At 47.9% G+C, this 27884-nt stretch overlaps 1 protein-coding gene across 1 annotated transcript in view; it reads left to right on the forward strand.

The window, feature by feature from the left end:
* The first annotated feature begins 1698 nt into the window (after positions 1-1698).
* Positions 1699-27884, forward strand: part of ARHGEF9 (Cdc42 guanine nucleotide exchange factor 9) — a 158388-nt gene continuing 132202 nt past the window's right edge. Inside the window, exons 1-3 of the mRNA XM_062502669.1 lie at positions 1699-1905; positions 7727-7868; positions 11027-11136. Coding sequence (XP_062358653.1) covers positions 1819-1905; positions 7727-7868; positions 11027-11136 — 339 coding nt within the window. The 5' untranslated portion in view covers positions 1699-1818. The remainder of the gene's footprint in view (positions 1906-7726; positions 7869-11026; positions 11137-27884) is intronic.

Below are 27884 nucleotides of genomic sequence, written 5' to 3' on the forward strand. Positions count from 1 at the left end.
GCTGTGCTCCCACAGGAGAGCAGGAGAGGAAGGAGCTCTGATGTCTGGAGCTATCTGAAAGGAATTTCATTAGCTAGCAAAGATAATTCAAAGCTCCCAGATCAAAGGGCTGAAACCAATTTCCAGAACTTAGAAAATACAACGGATCATTCCGCTTCTTACTTTGACTTTGATACGAGATGTGAGGAGAATCTCAGCCAGCGAAAAAAATCAAACGGTGCTACCAAAGCCACTCACTTTGGGGGTGTTGTGAGGTTCTTAAGCAGCGTGGCCGAGGCAGCTCGGCGGCTGCGAGGCTCCTCGAGGGCATTTTCCCCCGATGAGAAGAGGCCTCAGCGCAGTTTCCGGGGCCGCAGGCAGGATGTTGCCTCCCCTAAAGAGGGTTTGGTTATTGAGAACGAGAGTGCAAAAGCCTTTTGCACAGTGGGAGCCTGTCTGCAGTCCCCGGATTCAGGCACGTGGGAGAACCTGAGCTTTGAGAGTTTAGCGGGGAAGGAGCACTGCAAAACCACGGATGGGCTGAAAGGTGTTGGCTCCTCTGGCCTGGACGGTGGGAATGACAGGTTTAATGAAACCTCACGTGCTCCCTCTGGGCCAGAGCCATCCCTGTCCCAGCTGGCAGAGCTCACAGGTGGATCTTTCGTTGAGCTGAACAGCAAAGACCTCTCTGAGGATCTGGTTGAACTTCCACAGACGACTCTGGGTCAGCCGATTCAGGACTTGGGCACAACCCCAGAGAAGACCCAGGTCGTGGCCAGGGACCTGCTGCCCTCCCATGAGCTTCCTGTGAATAATCGGGATTCTGGGGACCTGGGCTGTTCACCAGCTGCCAGTGGGGACTTTTCTGCAGAAAGTGAAGTGCAGACCCACCTCCCAGAGGCATCGCAAACTGAACTTGATTCTGGGGATGTGCCTTGTGCCCCAGTGGTTGCTAAAGACATGGATCCATCTCCAGCAGTTGCTCAGGAGCTTTCAGAGACAGAACTGGATAATCAGGACTTGAGAAATCCTGAGCTGCCTTTGCAGAACTTGTCTGGAGGTGAGCTGGAGTTTCATGACGCTGGCAGTACCCTGGAGAGGGTCGTGGGCAGGGACCTGCCACCTTCTCTTGATCTTCCTGTCAGTCATCTGGATGCTGCAGATCTGGGCTGTTCTCCAGCTGCTGATGGTGCCTTTCCTGCAGTGACTGAGGCTCAGACCCACCTTCCACAGACATCACTGACTAAACTTGATACTGAGGATGGGGCTTGTGCCCCAGTGGTTGCTAAAGACGTGAATCCATTTCCAGCTGTGGCTCAGGAAATTTCAAGGACAGAACTGGATAATCAGGACTTGAGAAATCCTGAGCTGCCTTTGCAAGACTTGTGGGGAGGTGAGCTGGGGATTCAGGACTCGGGCAGTTCTCCAGAGACATCACAGGCTGTGGGCAGGGATGTGCCACCTTCTCCTGATCTTCCTGCGAATAAGCTGGGTGCTGTGGACTTGGACCATTCCCCAGCTGCCAATGGTGACTTCTCTGCAGCACCTGAGGCTCTGATCCACCTTCCCCAGGCAGCTCTGACTGAAGAGGTCCAAGGCACTGTCAGTAGCCTGGAGAAGAGTCAGGTCACAGGCAGGGACCTGCCACCTTCTCCTGACATTCCTGGGAATATTCTGGATGCTGCGGACATGGGCTGTTCCGCAGTTGCCGACATGGACTTTTCTGTAGTGACTTTTTTGAAGTGTTCCACAGTGAAAAGGCAGGGTTTGGAACAGCTTGGTGGCCGCATTAAAAAGCGGGGAACCACTTCATTTGTGGAACAGAACTCTGTGGAGGTCATGGACAGAGTGGAAGAGTTTGAGTGCAGACCCTTCCAAGTGCACGTCTCGAGGATTGTCTCTTCTGGGCGCCTCAAAAATGGAAAGGTAGGAGCAACTTTGTAGGGTTTGCAAGAAGACCACGCTGTTGTACAGCTGTTGTCCATCTCAAAAAGCTTCTTTGCACTTGAAAGCATTTTTTTTTTTACATTCCCCATTGGGATTTCTAGCTAAGGAGGTTGTTCTGTGTATGGTGGCTGCAGACAGCTTTTAGATCAGTCTGAGTCTGAGCTCTTAAACCTCCAGAGCTGCTTCTCCTGTGACCCTTTGTGTGTGTCAGTGTCTCTTGAAGCAGGTATAGCAGTTTATCTATTCCTAGACACTACCTTTAGTGGGGTTTTTTCCTCCTTGCATTTAGGTTCATTTGCAGCAGAAGCTCCTAAGAAGAGGGGTTTTAGCAAACTGAGAGTTTTTAAGTGTGCCATGAACAAACAGAATTCAGCAGTTGCACTTTTCTGGAAACACAGAGCAGTTTTCTGTGTGTTTTCTTACCTAAAATAGTTGTAGGAGTGATGGGGTGGGTGATGAATGACAGGTGAACAATGCTAGTGGCTCCAGTCATGGCAGGATATTCCTGTCTGGTACAAGCAAGTCTTTCAAAGCCCTTAAAATCCTCAAAACATTTAAGTGGACGTTGCTTTTTGGACTAGGTTCTGGGTGTTGCAAATCTGTCTTTTCCATTGTATTGCTGTGAAACCTCAGAAGTCCTGTGGGGCCCATCTTTAGGGTTCTTTTGGGTACCTGCTGGTTAGCTGAGGCTGGAATGAGGTCTCTTTCTTTTTTCAAGGTGCCAGATAGAAAAATTAGGTTGATTTGTGAAGAAACTTTCTCTTCTCCTTCTGGGTTTGGAGCGACAAGAGATATTCCAGAGGTGGTGACGTTGTTGCCTGGAAAAGGGGTCACAGTGACTTCTGAGCCAAGAGGGGAAGCGTTTGAAAAAAGGCAGCAGATTAGAAATGCTGGGGGGAAAGAAATCTGAACTTCTGACTTGCAGCTAAAACAGGCAGCAGTATTGTTAGTTATTCCTGGTTTTGTTTCTCTGCTCTGTTTTGTGTAATCCAAAGAATTACAAAAGCTCTCTGTAATCCCAGGCACTCCAGAGTGAGTAGTGGTTGGTCACTTCTTGGGGTTTCTGGAAGAAACGTTTTTTAGGAGGAGCTTGAGAGGTCTGTGGTTTGATATCCCTTCCCAGGGACCAAGCTGAAAGTATTCTGGGCAGGAGCAAGATGAGAGAGGCACAGAAGGATGGAGTGGAGCAGAGGGAAATCCCAGCACTTTTCCCTGCTGGGAGGGCAGGGGCTGCCTGTCTGATTCCAGCTCTTTCCCAGCTCAGCTGTGTGAATAGGAGATGCCCCAAGTCCCAGCTCAGCTGCTGCAGCTTACAAACACGACCAAGGAACTTAAATGTGGTGTTTGAGATAACCGGGCAGGAAACCTCCCCCGAATTCCCCTGGAGCGTGGCGATAGCACACGACCTCCGGGCTGCTGCAGTTTCCTCTGGCAGGGAGGGCTGGCTGCCTCCTGGCAGGAGCTGCAGCAGGGTGGCAGGGAAAGCAGGCAGCCCCACCTGGGCTGTGAGCACCTCCTGCGCCCCCAGGAACCCCTGCTGCAGGTGTGGTGGTGATCCTGCGCAGCCATCTGCTGCTGGCACCGAACCCAGAGCCAAGGGAGGCTGAAGGAGGGATCTCCTGGACAGGAACAGCCCCGCAGAGCCTGCCAGCAGCTCCAGTAACAAATGACCCGAGATACCCCAGGGATTTGCTCGCCTGTCTCCCATCAGGGAGCGGCACTGGGAAACACTTCACCAAAAATAAACATGGAAGAGGAGTAACTTCAGCCTGAGCGTGACAGTAGCAGCAAACTCCAGCCCCTTATTGTTTTAGGGCTCCATCCATCTCTTTGCTGGCACCTGTTCCTCAGGACAGTTGCTGGCCCTGCTGCCTCCACTGCAGGCTGTCCTCATTAGGATTTGGGTTTCAAGGGAAGTGCTCAACCACAGGAAGGGAGAAGATGCTGCCAGGGCAGGGTGGTTGGGCCAGGCCAGCTGCTCTGAGCAAGTTCCCCAGCAGTTTTACACTGTGTGAGCAGAGTAGGGCAGAAAGCATTTCCCAGACAGCTTAAATATTGCCCCCAAAAAAGCATGAAAGTGCCTGTTCCCACAGAAACACTTGACCATCTCTCCTGTGGGGTGGTGGTGGGAAAAACGGAGGCTGGTGACACGGAATGCTGGAGGGGGATTTAGGGGCTCAGTACATTGGTTCTGTCACTAGTAAATCTCTTTAGTTGTATCTGCAGTTATTGCCCCTGCTTTTTGCTTTCCTGACCTTGCCTTTTAAAATTCTAACATCTTTGGGCAGGAGCTGAGTGATATTATGGGCAAGTAGTTTGGTAGGATTTGATCCTGGTGCTTTAAAGGAAATAGCATTGAAGCAGCATTTCATAAAAGCAGGTGCAGAAAAGTAGAAAAGCACATCCCTGATAGTCACTTTCAGACCCCATCCCAAATTCTCATGTGTTCTGGGAACTTGAGAAACATTAGAGATAAAATGTTTTGAAGAATTGGGAGAACAGTGAAGGCCAAAACAAACTGTCAGTGGGAAAGGCATTACTCCATTCACGCTGCTGCAGCTCTGGAATCAGTGCCGTCCTTATTCTGAGATACGAGAAATGGAGTAAAAGATGACATGGACGTTTCACTGGTTTTTGGGCAGAGTTTTCATTTTCCATGTCTCCACTGAAGGGAATTATCCTTCTCCAACCTCTAAAGCCGCCACAGCATCCCAACAGGGAAACTGCTGCTGCAGAAAGTCAGGCATAGCCCCCCCCCCAGGAGCTGTCTTGGAGATTTCCAGCAGCTTGAGATGGTGCTTAGATGGAAAGCAGCTTTGATACAGTTTATTTTGCAATTCCAGCCTTCCATCAAGATCCCAAACTGGCTGGTGTGTCCATGGACAGGGTTTGTGGCTGGTTTGACACCTCCTTTGGAGTGACATGAGGAAAGGTTGCAGAACAGGCATCTGAGTTCATACTTCAGGTTCAGCTTGGAGTTTTCTGGACCCAGAAACAAGTGTCAGGTTTATTTCTGGCAGATCTGCCATGGGGTGGGGTCCCTGCTGGTCCCAGGGCCACGACCAGGAGCATCTCGGAGCTCCTGGGCTCTTGTCACCCTGGCAGTGACAGAGCAGAACGCTTTCAGCGCAGTCTTCCCGTGCCCTCTGCTGGCTTCTTTGGGAAATAAGAGGTTATTTTGGTGGACCAGAAAGCCTAATCTTTTTCCTTCGTGGGGTTCAGGATTTTATCTCCAAAGGGTTTGCAGGCTGCAGCTTGTTGTGGCTGTGCGTAGACCCCAGCTGGGTTTGTGAGGCCGTTCTCTGAGGGAATTAGGATTGCCAGAAGTGTGAAAATGAGATTTCCACGGGCTTGTCAGCCTGTGTGTCCCATAGGATGAGGTGCCAGGCTGCTGGGATGCTGTGTTTGGGTTCAGGGCTCTGGAAGGGGCTGTGTGTCCAAACTGCAGCACTGCAGATGTTTCTCCAGAGCAGCCTTTGAGGTAGTTCCTCCGATCCCTGGACTCGGGATCCAAAGTGTCCCGGTGCCACAAAGGTGCAGAGTGTGCTGCTGCTCTGGGTGGCCTGCATGGATCTGGGTCTGAGCTGTCAGGGCTTTAGGAGGTTTTTGGGATCCCTGGGACCCCTTTAGGAGGTTCTGGCTGCTCCTGTTGTGTGGGAAAGCAGGAGCTCTCCCTGTGGTGGGTCTGACTGGAAGTGCAGGATTTACTGATTTGCCTGAGTGTGCACATGCCAGGGGCTGGGTTTGCAGATCTGCTGCCTGATAGCTGGGGCATATCCTCACATCCTCCCACAGCTCTGGGGTTTGGCTTTAGTGCAGCTCCAAGTGCCTTTTCACAAGAAGAACATCTAGCAAAATTCCCCTTTCTGTGTTTGCTGTGGAATTGCAGGTGGTGCCCATCGTGACTGTTAGCTTGAGGTTGGTTTATTGTGGAAGCAGCTGCAGGGATGGGATTGCTGAGTGGATTTGTCCCTTCCCTCCCACTGCTGAATAACACTGACCAGGAAATGATATCTTGGAGAGTTGATCTTCAGGGCTTTCTTCAACTCTCCTGGTTATTCAGCTCCTGGGTTGTGTCTCAGCCTGCTGTAACAAAAGACTTTATATTCCTTCCAAATTAAGAAATAGTACTTTACTTTCTAAATCCTGCTGTTGCCAACAGAGTGCTATATTCCTGTCTGCAGCGAGGTGCAATTTACTTGCAGAATGAAGATTTTGGGTATTTATGGCTTTTAATACGGTTGTGTCTGACAATCATTTTATTTTTAGAGGAGGCAAAACTTCTAAAGCCTATCTGCAAGCTGTTCAGATTCTTGTATTCATAATAACCAGGAGGTGCTAGCAAAATCTTGAATTAAAGCCTATATTTAGTGCTGTCTGTAGTGGGGTAGGGTTTTTTGGGAAGCGTATTTTTAACATCATCAGGGAAAGGAAGGTTGAGTTTGCAAAGCTGATAGGCTTTGCATGTATATAGAATCAGCCTTGGAACGCATGGATAATTCAGATTTCCACATGTTTTCTTTAAATACATGGTGTGTCTTTCCTTTGTCCCATTCCCAGCCTCAAAATAAAAACAGGGCATCAGAGGAGGGATGGGAAGAGGCACCTCTGGGCATTGCTGGCCTTGTGCTCAAGGGGCTCTGTGTCCAAAATCCCCTGGATGGAAGATTTTCTTTGGCTTTTCCCTCCTCCCAGCTGTTTACCAGCCAAGAGAAGTGTGCTGGCACACTGGATACGATGCTGGTGCTGGGAGATGGAGCCTTAATTCATCCACAGCTTTCTTTTTGGGGTAATTACAGCCTGTCTGCTTTGCTCTTATCTGTAAATGAAAATAACAGCACATCAGTGAAAATGAGCTGCTGGAGCCTTGAGGATGGATCCAGCAAACCATCGCAGGCGCTCAGTTATTAGCAGCTCCTGGAAGTGTGACAGATGTGTCTGTGATTGAGCCTAGAAACCTCCCAGAGAGGAACACCTCCTGTTTGCTTCTCCTGACCTTTGTCAAATGATTTTTCGTTCTGATTTCTTGACTCTTAAGATTATACACAAGACTTCCACGGTGTCACATGTCACAAAGAACAAAATGAAAAGTAGGAGTTTGAATTGTGATGTTTTTAAAAGGAACATTCCATTCTGCAAAATGTCACGGTACAGTTGTCATTTTCAAGAACTTTTCCTCCTGGAACAGAATAATAAAAGTTGCAGCGAGGAAAACGCCGACATTTCTCTGCACTAAGCCAATTCTTTTTCTCCACCTAGCTGTAAATGGCAATTCTTTGGATCAGTGCTACCAAGCATTAAGGTATAACTGAGGTATTTGACCATTTTAGGGGTGCTTCAATCAATTGCATCTGTTTTATTCAAGTAAATATTGTGTGGGCTATAGATGCAAGGACTTTCTGGTTAGCTGTTGTCACCAATGAGCTGCCAACCCATCTGGCTGCTCTTTGCTGTCCTTGCAAGCAGCCAGCCCTCGCTGCTCAGGGGTCCTCAGCACCAGCTAATTCCTTCCCTGGCTGTGCTCCTGCTGGGATTTGGGAACTGGAGAGCAGCCTCACCCCCAAAATGCAGAGCAGCAAGTGGGTCTCCATCAGGGTCACTCCCAGAAGTTGCTGGGACACCGGAGATGTTTGTCTCAAAGCTGTACGAGGTCTGAGCCGGCCGCAGTAGGGCCAGCGGCTCCTGACCCTGCAGCCAGAACTTCCCCAGGCGCAGACTGCGGCGAGCAACGGAAATTCTGTGGTATTGCGCTCGCCCTGCCTGAGATTTGACCGCTGCTGGTAAAATCCTTGTCTTACAGCCCCGTCCCGCGCAGCCGTCCCCACAGGCAGAGCCCTTCAAGGCGCTGGTGGAGCGCTGTCGCTCGGAGCCCCTGTCACAGAGCACCCCCATGGGGCTGGACCAGCTGGGAGGGCGCATGCAGCACCTGCTCCGCAGGCGTGGTGAGTGCCTCTTCTCTCCTCTGGGGCTCCAGCTTCTCTGCACTGTGCTGCTCGTGTTCAGGTGATTCGGGACTTGATGGGTTGTGGGTGGCGAGGTTGAGTTCGCTGTGGTTAGTGTTGGTTGTACGTTTGTTCGAAGCGACTTTAGCTTTGGTTAGAATGCATTGTGTAATTTTTTTTTGGAGTATTTTTGTTATATGATAATTAATATTTTTATTATTTATAGACTAATGCCACCACTAATGCCACCACTAATGCCACCACTAATGCCACCACTAATGCCACCACTAATGCCACGACTAATGCCACGACTAATGCCACCACTAATGCCACCACTAATGCCACCACCAATATAAAATCTTAATATTACAACTGATAATATTGCTATTAATGTTACATGCCTATTTTAACCATTAATATTAAATAATTATATTTTTTAATTGTATGAAGTTAGTGAATGTTACGGTTGAATGAATGTTGCGGTTTAAGTTAGAAGCTGTATTTTAGTTTTTTTGTAATGGAAAATTTTGATGTTTTTTAACTTGTAATACTGGTTTATTTGTTTGCTTGTGAAAATTTTTTTGCTTAGTAAAAACATCTTTTGTTTAAGGTATATTTATCTTTTGCTCTGAGCTACAAAAAACTTTTTTAACTCGTTTTACCCTTTGGCTTCTTAGTTACCCAGTAACACTAGCTCAACTTTCCTTCTGTGTCAAAACTTAGTAGCCTTTCTATTCCTTTTTCAAATTCTACATTCAAAAATCTTTCTACTATACGTCCGTATCTATAAAACCTTCCTGTCAAATCCTTATCCTTGCCAACATCTCCCAGCCTCATTTTTTGGGTGTCACCCATGCTGCAGAGCCAGCCAAGGGCAGCAGGGGTGGAAAAATCAGGAATGTGCATCCCTGACGCCAGGTGAGGGAGCTCCGAGAGCCTCATGCTGGAGTTTTTCTTGCTGGCTAATAGGATCTTTTTGTGTACAGTGCTTTTATGAAATCAGGCTGTTTTCTCTCTTTAATGTCTCTGAACACAGTCCCCATAAATCTGGTTACAGGAGGATGAATGGGGTAGGCATGTGAGGTGTAAAAGCTGTTCAGCAGCTGCTGTGTGAGTCTATATTTGGTTTTCTCTTGAATTTCTGTCCTGTAAGAATCCTCTGTGGTGAGTACTCGCTCTTTGGAGGTGGTGAGCGATGATGGGTACTGAGATCACAACTTAAGTCTGATGTTTGTTTGGAAACACAAGAAGCGAGGTTTTTTTTTTTTTTTTTTTTTCCTTCCTCTTCTGCTTGGATACTTTCCATGATGGAGAGAATCTCATCAAAGATTCCCAAAGATTGGGGTGACCTCTGTGCATTTGTCCTGCTCACAGTGACACCAGAGAGAGCACCACGGAATGTGTTTGCTGGCAGGTAAATTGGCTGAAGAGATGACATCATTTTTTGAACCTCCTAATTAAAAAGATTGATAATGAGAGAAGGGAAACGATTTCCTGAAGCATGAGGAATGCTGTGATTTAGGGGTGGGTGAGCATGGAAGTGCTGCCAGGTTGTGCTGGCATTGCTTGGGAGCCCTCCGGGACCGAGCGGTGACGGATGGTGGTATCACATCAGGCTTCAGAAGAACTGGGGAGGACAAGGCCAATTAGCTGCCCGTGCTGTTAATTGATGGCTCTGCTGCCGGGGTGCAGTGTTCCCCAGCACAGGGGGGTCACACAGCCCCTCAGAGCCAGCATTCCCTGTTTGCACATCCCTGCTCCATCCCTCGCCTCCGGAGCCACGAGCAGCCTCCTGCTTTAATCTGCCCCGTGCTGCAGCCTGCCTCTCCAAGAGTCTCCAAAGTGAAACGTGGGCTGCTAAAAATAGCAGCAGGCTGCCTGCATCAGCACTGAGGAAATAGGTCTCAGTGCAATCTCTCTCCCAGCAACGCTGGAAGAAAATCAGGATGGCTGCCCAGGCAGCCTGCAGCAGCATCCCAGCCCTGCTGCGCTCTGGCCGGGGCAGGGCAGAGCCCTCACCTCTTTGCTTTGGAGGTCTCCGCTCTCCCAAAACCTGCAACCGTTTATTCTGGTCTCAAACCCCTCAGGACTGACACAGTCTGAAACCTCTGCCTGCTTAGAGGTACGTCAGGAGATGGAAATTGAGCCCTGTGCATCTTTTAGGGAAGAATTGCAGAATGTGGCTGTTTTCTGTAGATCCTTGCTCCGTGATGGGGATGAGGAGCATCCAGGTGCTGGAAACACCTGTGGGGATGCATGTACCACATATGTGCACTGCCTGGATCACATGTACCTGTGCTGGCAGCTGCTGTGGGAGTACCCACAGTGGTACTCAGCTCTGTTTCCTTCCCTCCAGGGCAGGGGATGTGAAGAATCTAATGGAAGAAGGGATTAAAATCGAGGCTTGCCAAATGTGGGAAGGAAAACTCTGGTCTCGTACAGAATGGCAGCTTCACCCCAAAAAGAGAGGGATAGGATGTGGAGCTGAAAATTTCGGTCGATTGGAAAAGTAGAACTCATTTGCCTCTTTTTCACAAGCTGTTTTGTGCCTGGGTAGTGCCATCTGCAAGGCCAGGCTGGGGTCTGCTGTGAGTGGCATCACTCAAAGCTAGAGCAGAGCTGCATCTGTGAGGGCTTGGCCTGAAACATTGGGGGTTCAGCCCAGTTTCCTTAAAAAAACCCCAGCTTTTAAGGACGTAGCCATTTCTGTTTTGTGTGTAAATTGGAGGAGCTGTTTCTTTTCCAAGGCCTGGCATCCTATGGGTGTGTAGCTGGGATTTCTGCAGGTGCTGCTGCCCTGTGCACCCTGGTGCAGGTTCATGGGGCTCTCCTGCTCCTGGAGCTCCTGGTGGAGCATCCTGGCTCCACAGCCAGCTGGGCTGACCCCACCTCGGGATGTGGTTCCAGCTCTGCCTTTTTGTAGTATCCAAGCTGCACTATTTCTCTTGTATCCCAAGAGCACTGAATAAAGCACCTAAATATACTCTGTGCTCTCTTTTTCTAAAGGAGAGGTTGAATGAGTCTCTTGCAAACAATTTTGTTTCTTTCATTTAAAAGAACAGCCTCCGCCCCCAGCCTGAGCTAAAGCACAGCATTTATCTTTTGTCATTCCTTTTTTTTTTTTTTTTTTCCTGTTCCTGTGGATTTTCTCCTGGCAGCTGAGAACGAGCAGGCTTCAAAGACCCTGAAGGTGCGCGGGAACTGCAGGAACGGCGGCCGTCGATGGAACCTCTTCAAGCCTGGAGCTGAGAAGCTGCAGATCAGTAGGGTAAGGAGTGTGGAACGTGCCTCTCTGCCTGCTTCAAGGGCTGGGATTTGCCTGCTTTGGGCTTTGTGTTGATAACAGTATGCTTGACTAAGAGCTTCCTCAACCCCTGCGTCCTTCAGCCACAGATGGGGGATTTTTTTAGGTTTGTTATTATTTTGTAGCAAGAAGAGCTTTGGTGCGTTTGTGTTCTCCCCCCAGATCGGTCCCTTCAATGTGTAGCAGAGAATTTGGGATTGTTACTGGGCCTCTGGCTGTGGCTGAGTGTTCTTGCAGGTGGAGGGAATGGTGACGTTTCACATTGCCTTCAGATCTGCTCCATGGCTTTGATGGGTTTTTTTTTCTCCTTCCTTTTTTAGCCCTGTGTCCTTTGGGTTTGGTGCTGCTCCCAGCAGCATCTCGGTGACAAATCCATGTCACTGCTTCTTTCCCGAAGTGTTTTGCAAATATAGGCACAAATCCACTTGGTTCTTTTTTCTGTGAATGATGCTTCTAGTGGGGGAAGTAAAAGCTGTTGTGGGCCTGGGCATGTTCATGCTTTTCTCTGGGAAAAACTCAGAAAAGATGGCAAAAATTGTTTAATTTGATATATTTCCTTGCTTGGGCGAGGGGTTGGTTTTTTTGCTGCGCCCTGTGTTTGAAGTGTGGAGACCTTGGCTATTTCGTGATCTTGTTTTGGATTTGTAGCATTCACGAGTCTGGTTTCACTGGTACCCAGCAGGATTGTCCCAAACCCAAGAGATTTCCCAGCTTGCAGTGTGCTGCAGGCAGAGTTTTCTACTGACTATGGCAGAAGAGGTTTAGCCCTCGTTGTTCCTCTAGGGCACAGGAACAAAGGATGATCTGGGAGCCAGGAATTTCCCTGCTGGAGTGGAGAGGGGAACTGACCTTCTCTTGTGTCTCTGTGGCTCTTTCCCTCCCCACTGCTGTCCTTTACCAGGCCTGTATTGTATTCCTTTCCCCTTTGATATTTGATGAACTGCCTTCCTGAAATGTGATTTCTGGGGGGCCCTGGCCTCCGTGTGTGTTCTCCATCCTGGGAGCAGTGAGTTGGCAGTGAGTGACGCTGACTTCTGCTTGTGTTGGGTGTTGGTTTCCAGGGAACACGTGCAGGAATGGACTGCTGGAGTTTTGGTCACTTGGGGCTTTCTGGATCTTGCATCACTTCTGTTTTCTTTGCTGAGGTACAAAGGCAGAGGAGAGATAGCCAAGGAGTTCAGCTCTTCTTTCTCTCTTCCTTCCCTTTGGGTCCTACCTCGCTGCCAGGACATGAACTTCTTCTTTCAACTCGGGAAAGCTGTTCTGGTTTTAGACAAGTTGAACATCTAAAGCTTTGAACAAAGTTTTCCTGGAAGATAAAATGATCCAGATCCAATAAAGCTTTGTCCTTGGGGCCAGGCTAAAGGCAGGTGGCTGCAGAGCAGTGAAATCTCCTGTTGTGCAGTGTGCGAGCCCTGCCTTGCACTGTCTCAGGTGTGTTATCTGTTAGCTGTGTCCATGTTCAGATCTGGTACTGAGCAGTGCATGGATGTATTTGGTCCTTAATTAATCACTTAATTACACATGAATTAATCACTTCATGAATCCTTTAAGAGGAGCCTTTGCAGCTGTCTTGGTTTAGGGCAAATTTGAGAGAAAACCTCTAAAGGGGTTCTTTTAGAAAGCAAACTCAAGCGGCCCCTCCCTCAACTGGTTTGGGAAAAGATTTATTGGAGAAAAGTGGAAAAACTGGTTTATTTAATAGGCAAAGCATTTACTAGCACACACACAAAAAGAACAATATTGAACAATAAAACATTTTGCTGCTTTGAAGAGATGACAAACTTTCATAGCTGTCCTGGAGGCCCTCCTGGAAGCCAAGGTGCTGTTTTGACACAAAATTGCTCCTGAATTACCTGTGCCCTGGGCATCCTGATAAAGGCAGGCCTGTTTCAGATTGCATCAGAGACCCTCAGAGAAGCTGTGGAAGGCTGAAAGCTCAGCAAACCAAACCCCCTGCTGAAGTTTGGGAAAGGTTGGCTAAGAAACTGCTTCTCCTGTGGTGCTAGCTGGGAAGGGAATTGAGCTGCTCGTGACCCCAGAGATCTGTGGGTGCTGTTTGGCTCAGACACAGCCATGCCAGAGATCTGTGCCCCCCTGAGGCAGAGAATTGGGTTTGGGGAGGCCTGTCCATAAAGCAGCTTGGTTTGAAATTGTGGCAAACAGGCAGCTCTGAAACCTTCGCTGGGGTTTATAAATCACAGGTGCTGTGCAAGTGCTGCAGGGGCTGGATACATAAATGTGGCTCACAAAGGTGCTGGAAAAGTCATCTGTCACCTCTGCCCCAAGCTCAGGGAAGATCTACAGGGCTGCAAATTTCCTCTTGGCCAGAGAGACGTTTCTGCTCTGGCAAGATGTAGAAATTTGGGGTGAGATTTGTGGGCCTGGGTGTCTCTTGTCAGGGGCTTTCATTGACAGCTGACACCAGTGAGGTGGCAGAACAGTGCAGAAAGCAGGGATTTATCCTTCCAGGAGTGTCTAAAATCTGGGCACAAGCTGGAGAAGTTTTTTGTGAGTAGATAAGGTTATTGTTCCCACTTTGTAGGTGGAATACGAAACTGAAGCGCTGGAGTGTGGCACATGTGGAGCCAGACAACATTTTATTTCTCTCCTAATTTAAGAAGCAGGTAAAAATAAATAAGGTCAGACTTCTAAAAGCTTTCAGTCTTTAGTTTTTGTTTTTTTTTTTTCCCAGAATGCACTCTTCAGCCTGGAGAAAACTGTGTTGAAGCAGTTTATGTGCAGAGTGTTTTGGTTTAGCACTTCGGTCACTTAGAACCTTTGCTTTTATGGGAGCAGTTTGGCACAGTCAAGACAAAGAGACCTCAAGGGACCCTGAACTGAAGGCTTTGCTGCAGCAGAGGTTGCAGAGAGTGCCCCGAGAGGCTGCCCTGACAGCACCCTCAGCATCTCTCTTGCCCCTGGTTTACCCCCAGGCAGGTCCTGCCAGCCGGGATGTGGCTGATCCTTGGGGAAGGGGAGCAGTGAGTTCCCTTCTGCAGATGTTTTCTGGCCTGTGTGTCAGAAGCAGAGGGTGACAGTGCCATCCTGACCCAAAGCACTGGCCTCTGCTGCCCCTTGTGAGGGAGCTTTTTGCTTCTTGGTAGCTGCCCTGCCAAAATCATGTGAGCTTTTAGCAGACAGATGCTCTGGGGATGTGCTGCAGGAGGAACCACAGAATCACTAGGTTGGAAGAAACCTTGAAGATCATGGAGTCCAGCCCATGCCCTAACACCACCTCAGCTAAACACCGAGTGCCACATCCAATCTTTTTCTAAAAGAAGGGAGATTCAGCCCTTCCTAAAACCTCCTCTGAGTGTGTGGATGTGTTAATTCTTTCTGTCTTACCTGAGAGATTTAATTTCCAGCCTTTAAAGATGAACTGTTCTCTGCTCCCTCCCTCCCTTCCTGCCCTTGGTGCTTGTGTACAAGGGACTAAAACCCAAATTTATATGCTGGAGGAAGCCACTGTTAATTAGCTAGACTGGAAACTTCGCATGAGAGGAGCTTCTTTGACATCCCCTATACTAATAATAGGCAGGCCTGCTGTGCAGAGGTGTTGAATATTCACAAAACCCACCTTCCCTAGCTTGTCCTTTCTCCTCTGGAAGTCAGGAGCTCTTTCCAGAGGCTGGTGGGGGGTTGCCAGAGCAATGATGCCAGGATGTGCCAGGCTGCAGCTCCCCAGAGCTAAATCCCCCCTGGCTGTGTTTATGAGGAATAGGAAATTCAGGCAACGTGCAGCCCGCAGGAGAACAGAGTGAAGGGGAACTTCACTTGGGTGGGAATGCTGCTTGATATTCAGGGCCAGCTCTCCTGCCTGCTATTTTTATCCTCTCACATAGTGCTGAGTGGGCACTTTGGGCAGAGGGGGGATTTATTTTATTTTTTTTTTTTCCCTTTTTTTCCAAGTGTCCTGCCCCGTGTTCCTGTGTGCTGGGGCTGCAGCATCCTGGGATGTGAGTGGGATGTGATCACAATCAGATTTTGGAGTCCTTGTGTCCCTGGGAGCAGGCTGGGAGAAAAACACAGTCCCGAGGCTTTCCTGGTGCTAATTAGTTTAAATATCAGTGTGCTGCTACAAGAGGTTTATGTACATGTATGGAGGGCTGCCAGGAAAACAAATCCTCATTGAATCTCTCTTCCCTCATCTTAAACATTGAGTATTTCTGCTGGCAGGGTATGTCTGAGACGTTATTTTGGGGACGGCTGCTTTATATCTTGATAAACCTGTTATGTTGCTCTACTTAGCAGTGCTCTGAAGTCTTTATGGAGGTTTCTGTGGTTTTTTTGATACTTATTTAAATATAAAATATTATTTATATTTAAATGTGTATTTTTATATTTAAATATATTTTATAGTTATTTAAATTTATATTTTATATGTATATAAATAAATCTATATTTTTATATTTTAAAAAATTTCAAGTTATTTAAATTTATAAATAATTTGTTTAAATTTTTGTATTTATATTTTATGTTCAGATAAATGTATCTCTATATTCATTTAAACAAATTTCAAGTTATTTAAATAAGTTTATAAATATATTTAATTCATTTTATATTTTTATATTTCTATTTTAATATTTAATTTATTTTTATTTTATTATTTACATTTTATATTTATAAATTTTTTTTTTTTTTTGGCAAGTTCTGAAAAACTCTGTCTGTGAGCTGCTGTTCAAATAAATCAAAATTGGCTTATTCCTTCGAGGGGGGGAAACAGGGATCGAGCTTCAGGATATTGCAGTGCTGTGATGCAGCCTCCTGTGTCTGTGTGAGGAGTGCCCAGGCAGGGCTCCTGCAGCCTTTGCAGGAGCTGAGCTGTGCGAGATGTGCTGGCTCTGGGAGCTGGGCAGGGCACACAGAGCTGAGGGTGAGCTCCAGGTGAGCCCTGAGCCCTTTTGGTCCCTGTGACATGAAGGAGCCCTGCTCTGGGCTCACTCCCCAGGGACTGGCACGAGCAGCAGTGCACAGCACGCCTTGGGAAGCCTGGAACTAGAAATGAGTGGTATTTCCAAATTTCCCTGTTGGGGAAGATCAAACAGGAAAACCTTCTCAATATGATTGCCGGGCAAAAGATTTTGAGAATATGGAAACTATCATGAGATTGAAATGAAATTCGTCTTTGAGATAGCAAACCTTAGTTACTGAAAAACTGAAAACAATAGTATGGGCAGCTGGAAGTGATTCCCTCTGGACTGAACAATTCCCTCTGCTTGCACACAGCTCCAAGGTCAGAGCAGACCCTGCCAGCCTGGCAGAAGTGTCCAAAGAGGAGCTTTTAGGGTTTAAAACGTAACACAGTAATACAGTGATTCTTACAGGCTGTATGTAGATGCTATAGGATTTGTATCTTGTATCAGATTGTCAGTGAAAATTAGAATATTCAGCACAGAAGAAGATTTATTGTATTGTAGTGGGAACTTTGCTCTCTTACCTTTCTTCTTGCTCTTACCTTTCCTTTTACTATTGCTCTTACCCTTACTGTCTCTTGCTCCCTGGCACCCACACCCTTTGCACTAACCGCAGGTTCCCAGTCCTGCCTTCAGAGATCTCTCATCTCCGTGTGTCCCCACAGTCCTACCCACCATTGCTCCTACACTTCCCACGCTCTGGGGAATGAGAAAAACATCAGAAGCGCTGTGGTTTTGTACAGCAGCAGGGCTGGGGGGACAATTCTTGGTGACTTTGGTGTTGCTCCAACACTGCCATAAGCCAGGTGTTTTCCAGCACTCGTGGGGACAAACAGGGCTTCAGCAACTCTGAATCCTGCAGGAAGGAGAGGTTTGAAATGCCAAACTCACCTTTGAGTTGTGAGTTTATGTGCCTGGGTAGCACAAGAGAGATTTGAAGTTCCAGACTTCTCAGCTCTTCAGCAGTTATGTGTAAGTCTATATTAAGAAAAATCTCAGCTTCCAGTTTGTGATGGTTTTTATAGTGCCATTGAACCTCAGGGTGTCTCTGTGCAGCTGCAGGTGGTAGGTACTGCATCCTACGTGGCATTAAATGTCTGCAGTGGTGACTGTACATAATCACTTCTATACTTCAAATGGAGCTCTCAGCCTAACTTTAAATAGCACTTTGCAATGGCTCCTTTTTCCTATTGCTCACTAGTTCCACCTTGATTGCTCTGCTTCAACTCATTACTCAGCTCTGTCACTGGGTTTCACTCTGGGATATGGTTTATACAAAAGAAGCTTTAATGTAAACTCAATTTGTGTTGCATTGCTAAAACCTTAATGACATTTTGCTTGGCAGCAGTATAGACTCTGTGGTTTGCCCTTCCCCAGTGCACTGTGTTCCCAATAAACTAAAGGCCATGGTAGGTGTAGCATGAAAAATCCCTGAGTAAATATTGGAACAAATTCTTTTGTGGTGCTTCCTAAGCCCTGTGCTCGTGATTCAAGGCCACTGCGGTGTCACCAGTGTTTAACTGAAAAGGAGCTAAATTTGGGAAGGACAGGCAAAAGTCCAGGTCAGAGCTCCAAAATGTCTTCTGTAGCTGCTGAGATTCGATTCTGAGGTGCAGCAGGTTTGAGATAGATCACAGAAGTGCTGCTGAAGCCACCGGGTGGGTGGATATACCCAGAAGGTCTCTGGGGGATGATGGGGAGTGGGGGTGTGTGGGGCTCCCTGGACTCTGAGATGAGCTCTGACTGCTTCACTGCATCACCAGCCTGGCATGGCCAAGGATTCCCTTGGGATCCTGGAGAGGCTGGAGCACCATCCTGCTCCTGTGAGGAGCTCTGGGATCCCCCCGTGTCCAGAGCAGTGCTTTGGTTCTGTTGATGACCTAAGGAACATCTGGGACCATCCCCTTTGCTGTTCACCGCAGGCTGATCCTTCTGCAGTTTGGGGGATGTGTGTTCATAAACCCCAAATTCAGAGCACTTGCCCACGCTGCTGAGGTGCTGGCACCTGAAAATTTGGGCTCACAGGGAAACTGCAGCTGCTCTGACTTTTGCTCTGCCCTTGGCATTCAGGAAGCTGAAGTGGATTTGGTAACAAGCTGTCCCTAGTACCAAAGGTAGGAATAAAGGGTCTAATTTTATCCCTGGTTTTGTCCTGCAGAATTAGGGAGGTTTTCAGACATGAATTGAACCCGGATATTGACCCAACACTGTGCTTGTACTTGGAGGAGTATGGAATGAGCAGGATAAGAGGCTGCAGAGGGGGCTTGGGTATTTTATCAGTGCAGTCACATGGACTGCAGTGAGCTCCTCCATGGAGCAGGGAGAGCTTCATCTCTTAATGGACTGCACAGAATATAGAGAATAATTCCCCTAATAAATCTCTTTCAGTCTCTAATATCTAGGGAAATATATTATCCTGTCATCCAAAAACCTTGAGAGATCAGTCTTTCCTGAACAAGAATAGACATTTCATGGTAGCTCTGCTGAGACAGGATCAGGGATTGCAGTGCTGTGCCACTGGAAAAGAGATGGAATAACAGCAGGCTGCAGTGCTGCTGTTCCCAGTGTGAAATCCCTTTTGCCACCCAGGACCTGCCAGACTGCACCAGCACGTGCAGGGAGCATCCTCTGTGGAGTGGGAAGGAGCAGGGACACAGCACAGAGGCTGTGGCCAGTGGGGACCGCTTTGGCCACTGGCCTTGGCCCACTCTTGCCCTCAGCAGCGCGTTTGACTTCTGAGTGTTTAGAGCTGCTTAGGCACAGATTGCTTCCCAGGTGAAGCTGTTTGTCCTGCGAATCTCTGAGCTCACCCAGTGCTGTCTTTACCCCACCTTGCTGGCACTCCGTGTGCTGCTCTCCCCTGCGGGGCTGTCCCCAGGGATGCTGGGTGTGCTCTGGGGAGAGACAGGGAGGCAGAACAATTTCTGCAAGGTGCAGATGGAGTGGGATGCCCAGAAGCACCTCCAAGAGGGATGAATCCCTGTGGGATGAGTCCCTGTCGCTCCTCCTTGTGCAAGGACTTCACCTGAAAGCAGGAATAACTCCACCACTTTGTATGATGGGTGCTCCTTAGCTCTGGCTCTTGCCACGTTTCCAATTTTTGATGTGGATTTAGCCTTTCCTGGAGAAATAAACATGTCCCACTGCAGTCAGGAAAGGATTTATCTGTCTTTTAAGGGGACTTGGTGTGTCTGAGGTGCTCAGACGTGGCAGTCGATGTGTCAGATCAGTGTCAGCATAGTGCTGGGAGGGGACTGAGTGGGAACAGTGAGCAGCACAGTGCAAGCAGGGCCGGGCCTGCCTTGCTGCAGTCAGGAGAAATCCTCCGGCAAGCAGGAAAACAAGGAAACAAAGGGAAATGGAAGTGTTAGGAGCCCTCTCCGTGGCAGTGATGCCATTCCTGGTGTTCTGGAATGGCACAGGCAGCTGTGCTGGGATTGCCTTTGCCTTGGGACTCCCAGATGCTGAGCTGAGTGTGCCACCTCTGGAGATTCCATAGGACAGGGCTTGGCACTGAGGCTTCCACGAGCCCATGGAATGCTTGAGACACTAAAGCAGAGCTCTGTGAAAAGGTTTTGTTGCCGTCAGAGCTGCTGCTCTCATGTATGCTCAGGTGTTTGCCTGGTGCTTGCTCTGTCATTTCCCTGCTGGAATACAGCACAGCACGACACTCCTTCCAGTGCAGGGTAACAAAGATGCTTCTGGACTCTCCACCCATCCCTGGCAGGTCAGAAATTCCTTCCCAGAAATGAAGAGGGAGAGCTGTTCCCCCCCCAGCCTCTGTCCCTGCTCTGCGCTGTGGCCAGGCTTGGAGCTGCTCGTGGTCTCGTGTGACTTCCCCTCATTAATCATGGACTTGGGACTCCATACATTAATTACTCTGTCACCTCCCTGCAGCCCGTGAGTGTGGGAAGTGGAATGGAGCCCTGCCCATGTTGGATGGAGGGTGGGTGAGGGGGGGAGGCAGTGAAGGGAGATGTCCCGGGTGGAACTGAGCAATAATCCTGCCCAAATTGGAGTTCCTGCTTGGGCAGCACCATCCTGGGAGCGAAGGAAGAACCTGGTACTTTGAAAACATCGTGTGCTAAAACAAAAACAGCCAGTTCCCCTGGCTCATTTGGCTGTGCAGACTAGGACAGCGTCCATCCCACCTTGACAGTGTTTTACTGTGACAAAGTTCTTGTAGAAATGGCTTTTGTCCCTCCTTTGCCAGGAGTTGGGACTTGGACAAGAAGAACCGGTGGTTGGATCCTTCTGTATGCGGGATTTATTTCCATCCATTCTTTATTTGAGCCATCTCTTTCTTTTCTAAGATACCTCACATTTTATTTTTAATACTGGACAAATACCAAATATTCCTCAAGAGAGATCTGTGATTGCAGCTCAGTTCTGACAGTTGAGAATAGTCCAACCGATGTATTTGCCTCATCTGAAATGCTGCTATTTTGAGCTGTGCTTTTGTTTTTAGCCATCACTGAGAAGTTTGCATTTCCTGCAGATGATATTTTGGGTTGATGTGAGTTGTTAAGGCCCCACTGTGGAAAATGGTTTTCTTCCTGTGTGACTTTGGGCTTGTCTTTTCTGGTTTGATACCCTCATCCAAACCAGAAGCAGAATTAAATCCCCACATCCCAGCTGGTCATCACTAAATAATTTGTTTTACATCTTGCTGATGCATTTTATAAGTGATGCTGCAGGAAGGCTTGTTTCCTATTTTGCTGGGGTGGGGTTTTTTTTGTTTTTTTTTTTTTTTTCCTTTATTTTGGATTTAAGATAAAGGCAAACTTAACTTTGCAGGCATTTCTTTGGGAATCAGACATTTTCCAGCTATTATTTTGCAAACTATTAGAGCAGCAGATCATGAGGTGGGAACCCAGTTATGCAAACAAAGCCACGTCACTCTTGGCCAAAAATAGCTTCAGTACATGTGCAGTAAGGTGGAAATGAAGGCCTTTGGTGTACATAGAGCAAACAGGGAGGGAGGCAAGAGGGGAAGCTGCAGCTTTTTGTTTAGAGCCTCTCATATTTAGAGCAAAGTGTGTTTTGCAGAGACAAGCAGTGTTGCTGCTTGTAATTTCAGTGGGATAGGAGTTATTCCCTTCCTTACAGATAAAGGGGACTGAGGGTTTCAGAGGTGGCACTCTGGTCCTAGAGGTGCTGGTAATTTTAACATCCAGGTCCCACGCAGAGTATGAAGAAATACTGGAGAAAAGTTGAAAAATGTTCCTTTCCTTCTTCTGCTCAGCCCATCTCCAGCCCAGGGAAATCCTGATCCTTGCTGTGTTCCCCTGGGATTCTGGGAGAGCTCTCAGGGCTGGCTTCCATCTCATGCAGAGATGCTGCCTGGGCTTAAGTCATCATCTCCTTTCATTTCAGCCTCATCCAGCACTGCAGTGCCCTAAATAATTTCCAGATCAGCCCAGTGGCTGTTTGCTGTGTACTCAGGGACTTGCTGCCTGGGAGTTTTCTGGGTGTTTGCAGCAGGGCTGGGGTCTGGCTTTCTTTAAACTGCTGCAAGTTACTCTCCACCAGGCTTAAAATAATCTTGTTTGTTCCTTCTGTACCATCAGCAGCCCGAGTTCCCTTTGCAGTGATGTGGTTTAATTGCAGTTTGTTATCGAGCTGTTAGGAGATTGTTTAGGGCCAAGAGAGGAGATAAAAGCAGGAGCTCAGCTATGGAAAATGCAGCTGGAGGTGTGCAGATGTAGCTTCCATTGGATTAAAGCCTCCTTTTTATGAAGACTTGCAATTTCTTATCTCACAATACTTTTTTTGGGATGAGGCAGAAGGGGGCTATAAAGTGGAGCAGAGGCTGATGCCTTCTGTAATGGGCAGAGTGATTCCCAGGCTCATTCCCTATTCCTCACAGACAGTTTTTGTCTCAATTAGAAATCGTGTTCAGATTATCTCTGCATTCATCCAGAATTGCAAGTGCCTATCAGAACGTCTTAATGGCTTCAGATGGGAGTTCTCTGTTCCTGCTCCTCCTCTTTCCAAAGGTGTATATAAAGCTTTACTCCTGCCAGAATTCCCAAACACAGATTTTTATTGCTCCGGTCCCCCCTCTGAATTTCATTACATGTTTCAAGGTTTGCCTGGAGTGTTTTCCATGCAGGATTCCCATGCATGTTGCTGCTTTGGTTGTGCCAGTGGAATGTTGCTGTATTCCAAAATAGCTGAACATCAGCATGCACAGCTACACCGAGAGGGGAGATTAGTGCTGATTTATTGGCCTGTCAATTAAATAGGAGCACGAGGATTCTCACTGCATGGCTGAGATGAAGTGTTGTGGTGGCAGCAAAAGATGAGCTTTCTTAAACCTAACTGCTGGTTCCTATACATTTATGTTTAATTAAAGCGTTCCTGCATCCTGCACTCCTCAACATTAATTCGGAGATGTATTTTGAACCAGTGCCAGGGGAATACATTGTTATGGCATCCTCTTTCCACATCTATTAGCAGGAAGGGGATAATTGAGGAAATCTCACACAGATTTAATTGGGGACTGAGGGCAGAGCAGGGAGGGGGAGCAGCACAAGGCAGAAGTAGGTCAGGAGTTGGGTAACTCTGGCTTGGCACAGGGCAGGGGGCAGAGCTGCTGGGGGCACACTGGGGGTGACCAGACCGTGCTGGGGTGCCAGGGGAGCTGCCTCCATATGGCTCCTTAAAATCCTGCAGGTCTGGGCACCTCTGCCGGGGTGACAGGGGTGCTGGTCCCTCGGGGAATTGTGTGGGGTGGGCAAGGAAGGGGGGAAGAGAGCATGGGGTCAGCCTGGGCTTGGGCAGGATTTTGCAGTTTGAAGCTCTCATCTGGAAGGGGGAGGTTCTGCTCCAGTTTGGAGCTGCCTGTGCTGAGGTGGGGAGCAGGGTCCTGGCAGGGATGAGCCTTGGGGAGCAGAGTCCTGGCAGGGATGAGCCTTGGGGAGCAGGGTCCTGTCAGGAATGAGCCTTGGGGAGCAGAGTCCTGTCAGGAATGAGCCTTGGGGAGCAGAGTCCTGGCAGGGATGAGCCTTGGGGAGCAGGGTCCTGTCAGGGATGAGCCTTGGGGAGCAGGGTCCTGTCAGGGATGAGCCTTGGGGAGCAGGGTCCTGGCAGGGATGAGCTCAGGGGAGCAGGGTCCTGTCAGGGATGAGCCTTGGGGAGCAGGGTCCTGGCAGGGATGAGCTCAGGGGAGCAGGGTCCTGGCAGGGACATGGAGAGGTGTCCATGCTGTGTGTTGGGCTGGGCAAAGCTCGTGGCACCAGTTGGGGTTGTTGTTTTGAACTTGTGCAAACAGCAAGAAGCAGCATTTGCCCTCCAGAGCCCACACTGCAAACACAAACAATTTCTAACAGACAAAATATGAGGAAAAATAGAAGCTTTAATTACGAATCTTGTCCTTGAATATTTTTACTGGCTTTCTTGAAAGCCTCTTCCATCAGCATTGCCAACCTGAAGCATCAACAAATACAGTTCTGGCTTAGAAATTGGTGTAATTAGGAAATACAAACACACAGAAAAGAGTGGGGGCTATTTGCCTCTGTTATCTGAGCCTTGAGGGAGGCTCTTGTCAAGCTTTTACATCCAGAAATATTTTCAGCTTGTATTAAGATAAAAAAAAAAATAAAAGAGAAATTATGCTCCCAATAGCAGCAGGTCAGAGGCTGTTTCTTGTGCCACTCAGGGCTGTGGCTGCCATGCTTCCCTGCCAAGGTTTTGGGTTTATTCCCTCATTCCTGCTTTCTAGGATTCTCCCCCACTGCAGGGTGCTGCTGGGATGGGTAACCTGTGCATTTGCTCTGAGTTGAGTTGAGTTTTCATCTCCAGCTCCCAGTTGTAAAACCCACTGGGGCTTCAGATGTGCCAGCTTGTGCTGGAACAGAATGTACAAAATATCCACTCCTCAAGGACTTGGCTTTGTGCACTCCAGTGGCTGATGTCAGAGCATGGAAAAGGTCTTGTTTTCTCCGGAAATCTTTATTCTTAATGTGCATCCGAGACAGAGAAGCAAAAAAGTGTGTTCTTCTAAACCTAAGCTAAGAAGCTTGTTCAATTTTTAAACAGTTACATAAAGCCATCAAAGTCTGACAGGAGAGAGATGCAAGTTGGTGCAAAAGAAAATGGGAAAAAGAAGCTGAAATGGAGTGTTAAACTAATTCCCCCGGGCTTATACCTAAAACAGCCTTACCTCATTGATGACCCTGCTCCTGTGCTTTCATTTTTTTTCACTTCTTTTCTCATTTTTTCCTCTTTTCTTGCCTACTGTGTTCTTCATGTTGCTGAGCCCCGGTTAAGTGTGAATGCTTCTTGAGCTAACAACACTCTGCTGCTTTTACCTGGCCAGTTCTGGGTCCACATGAGCATTTCTGTGCTGCTCTTGGGGAGACAAACCTGTGGACATGAATGGTGGGAATGGGACCTGGCTGAAGCACAGGAAAGGATCCTGGGATCCATTACTGCTCAGCAGCTAGGTCTGGGTGGCATTCCCTGGTTTTGCCAGTGCCAGTCTGGCAAAATTCCCTTATTTTTGCTACAGTCAGGTCTGAGTGACATTCCCTGGTTTTACTCCTGCTAGGTCCCTTCCAGGGACACCTTCCCCTGTCCCAGGTTGCTCCAAGCCCCACCCAGCCTGGCCTTGGACACTTCAGGAATCCAGGAGCAGCCCCAGCTTCTCTGGGAGTTCTATCCCAGCACCTCACCACCTTCACAGGGAACAGTTTCTTCACTCTTCATCAGCCAGCAGATATTCATTAAAGGCTCTAGGATCACACCTCTCTGGATAATGCATAGAGACATTGCAGGTCTTTGAGTAATATTAATCTATTAATATCTACTACCTTGATTCTAGAAATCCATTATAGCTGGTCCTGTCTAGACATGATCAAGGACATACTCTCAACAGCCATTATTTTTCGATAGCATTAATATTCAAACAGGTCTTTGTCTTAAAAAGTGTATTCTAAAAGCTGTGGTTATTGAGGAAATTCACGGAGAATATAAAGAAGTCCTGTGACAGAAAGGATGTCACCTCCCAGAAGTAACCACAGAGGGTGGCTGGCATGGCTGCTCTCACGGAGCTTTTCACCCCAGTGACTCTGAGCCATCATTCCTGGGAGACTCAAGAGGCAAATGAAGCTCAGAAAAGCCTGATGATTTCCTCCAGGTCACAGAGGAAATGAATTAGAGGAAATGAATTCGCTGCTCTTCAGTCCTGCCCTCCCTGAGCCTTTTTCTTCAGGCGTTGGCATTTCTGAGGTCACATTCAATCTGGAGAGCCTGGCTTTGGTTAACCCCAGCCACTCACCTCCCTCACACCTGCTGAGAAGGAGATGTTCAGCTGGAAATAGCTCCCCCGGTGTAATTGTGCCACTGAATCTTCAGGGAGTCACAGTTTAGTGGTGCTTGGTTGGAACTGGGAGCCCTGGTTTGTTCCTCTGGGGAGAGGGGACCAGAGGTGGGATCCAGGAATCTCTGAGAGAATCTTCCTTCCGTAAAGAAGCTTTAGTCTGGAATGGATACATCTCCTTTCTCATCCTCTGAATCCTCTGAGAAGGATTCCTAGAGGAAGAAAAATGCTCAAAATTCAAGTTTTGCATTAAGTCTGCCCTTTAAGAAATGAGCAGCGTGGAGACTCCCAAGTGCTCTGTGTAAATTGCAGTGTTTCCTTCCTGTGTTTGAGCAGTGCCTGCACCTCCTCTGAGCTCTCCTCGAGCTGCAGGACATCAGTGTTTACTTTAGGGTTCCTGACTCTGTGGCTCCAGCCTGAAGGTCTGACAAAAAAAAAAAAAAAAAAAAAATCTGCTTTCAACACATTCAGAGCACGAAAGCTTCTGTGCTCTCTGTGCTTCTGAAGAGCCACCCCTGTGTCTGCATGGCAGCATCCCAAAGGCTGGCAGGACTGTGCTGAAGGTCTCAGTGATGAAAAACAAGCTGTAGGATTTTTGTTTTTAAATTTTGCCTTCTCGTCACAGGTTGGGAAGATTTCCCTCCTCTCATGCCCAGGTGGCTGTGTGGTGTTAGAGCTGCCACCTTGCATTGCTGAGGTGGCTGCAGTTCAGGGATAAATAAAGTGCTTTTCACTGTTCGGGGGGATTCTTTGGCATGCCAGTATAGAAACACAAGTAATTGTCATTAGAATAATCTCAAAATATTTCTGCTCACACAGCCTCAGGTAATGGACTAATAAGAAGATGGGTCACAAGGGAGCCAATTTTGGTAGAATTAAATCCACTGGTGTTTTCTGACACATAAACCAGAAATATTTTATCTACTCAGTGTGGGTGCAGTCACTTCTCAGTCAAAAATCATGGAATCCTACTGGGTCTGCCACACAGACCCTCCTGCTTTCAAACACCACAGATGTCCCTCATGCTGCTCCTGGAATCTCCTTCTGTCTTCTCCTTCCAGTTTTCTTGCTGCTAAGAGGAAAATGGGAAGTGTGGGGGAAGCAATTTTGTGGTCCCAGTAATTGTCAAAGCCTCAGCAGTCATAAAGAAGAAGAAGAAGAAGAAGAAGAAAAAGAGAGTCTAAATGAAAAACCTTTCCTTCCTTTCCTTCCAGGCCTCAGTTTATCCACTTTGTCACCTGAACTTCCAGGTATCCATCAGTTAAGAGGATGGAGATTTGCATAATTAGTGTTTTTGAGGTACCTCTGAAATGCAGGAGAAGAACTCTTAGGTGTCTCAGCTCTTACCTAATGAGGGGCTGACAAAGAGGTATCCATGGAGACATCCATTATGAGACACTCTTCTGAAATTGGTTCTTTCCAATGCCTGTTAAAATGCCAAAGGCTTTTCTTGAGCATAATTTATACCATTTCTTTGCTCTGTTTGTAAACAAAAAACAGTTATGCCCGAGTATGATGAGAACCATAATTTTTAAAATGATGTTTGCAAGCTCTTATTAAGAAACAGGGATAGGAGTGGATTGGGAGGAAGGTACTGATTTTTTAAGGTGTCCTATAATGTATAGATCGTGTCATAGCCTCGTGGAGCTGCGGGTGACCAAAAGCAGGAGGATTCTCCCCAAGGGAAATCTGGCCCGTGCTTTAGGCAGCATTAACTGCTGCGTGCTGCTTGGTTATGTGAGGAATCTAATTGTGAGCACACCCTGGGAAGGCTTTCACAGGAATTTGGGGGCTGGAATTGTGCTCAGGGCAGCCCCATCACCTCTGCACGGTTGCTGCAGGTCCACATTCCACCAAATCCAGGGATGAGCAGGTGAAGTGGTCCTGCAGGAGTCCGGAGAAGGTGGGGTGGGTTGTTCAGCGTGAGCTGCAGCATCTCGGTGTTTGCACAGAAGGAAGATGGGCTCCTCATGGGCACCTGGATTCTTCACCCAGGCATTCAGGGCACTCCTAGATAACTGAGCTGAGAACTGCGAGATAACTGACCTGAAAGTTAGGAGATAACAGACTTGACAATTAGGGTATTGTCTCAATGAGAGCTCACAGCCTAAAACTTCACCCCAACATTCCCTCCCTCTCTCTCCTGATGTTGAGGTTTGTTGGGCAGCCCTCAAGCCCAGGAACTGGTGCCTCGGGTGAATAATTTCAGGCTGTGGTTCATGAGCTGTGCTGCCTTGGAGGGATCTCTAAACAATAACCAAGAGAAATGAGTCGAAATAATGGGCAGCTTAAATTCATCTTGGAGCGATCTGTTGCCCTGTGCTTCTCTCAGTGGAAATCACTTAGGGCTCTACAAGCCAATTCGGCTGGACAGCACGAGGTGAGGCACCTGGAATTGAGCTGCCTGCTAAGGCATGGTCATCGTGGAGCAGTCCAGCAGCTGGAAAGATCTGGAGAAAATGAAACCAACA

This window comes from Cinclus cinclus, chromosome 15, assembly GCF_963662255.1.
Source record: "Cinclus cinclus chromosome 15, bCinCin1.1, whole genome shotgun sequence".
Lineage (NCBI taxonomy): Eukaryota > Metazoa > Chordata > Aves > Passeriformes > Cinclidae > Cinclus > Cinclus cinclus.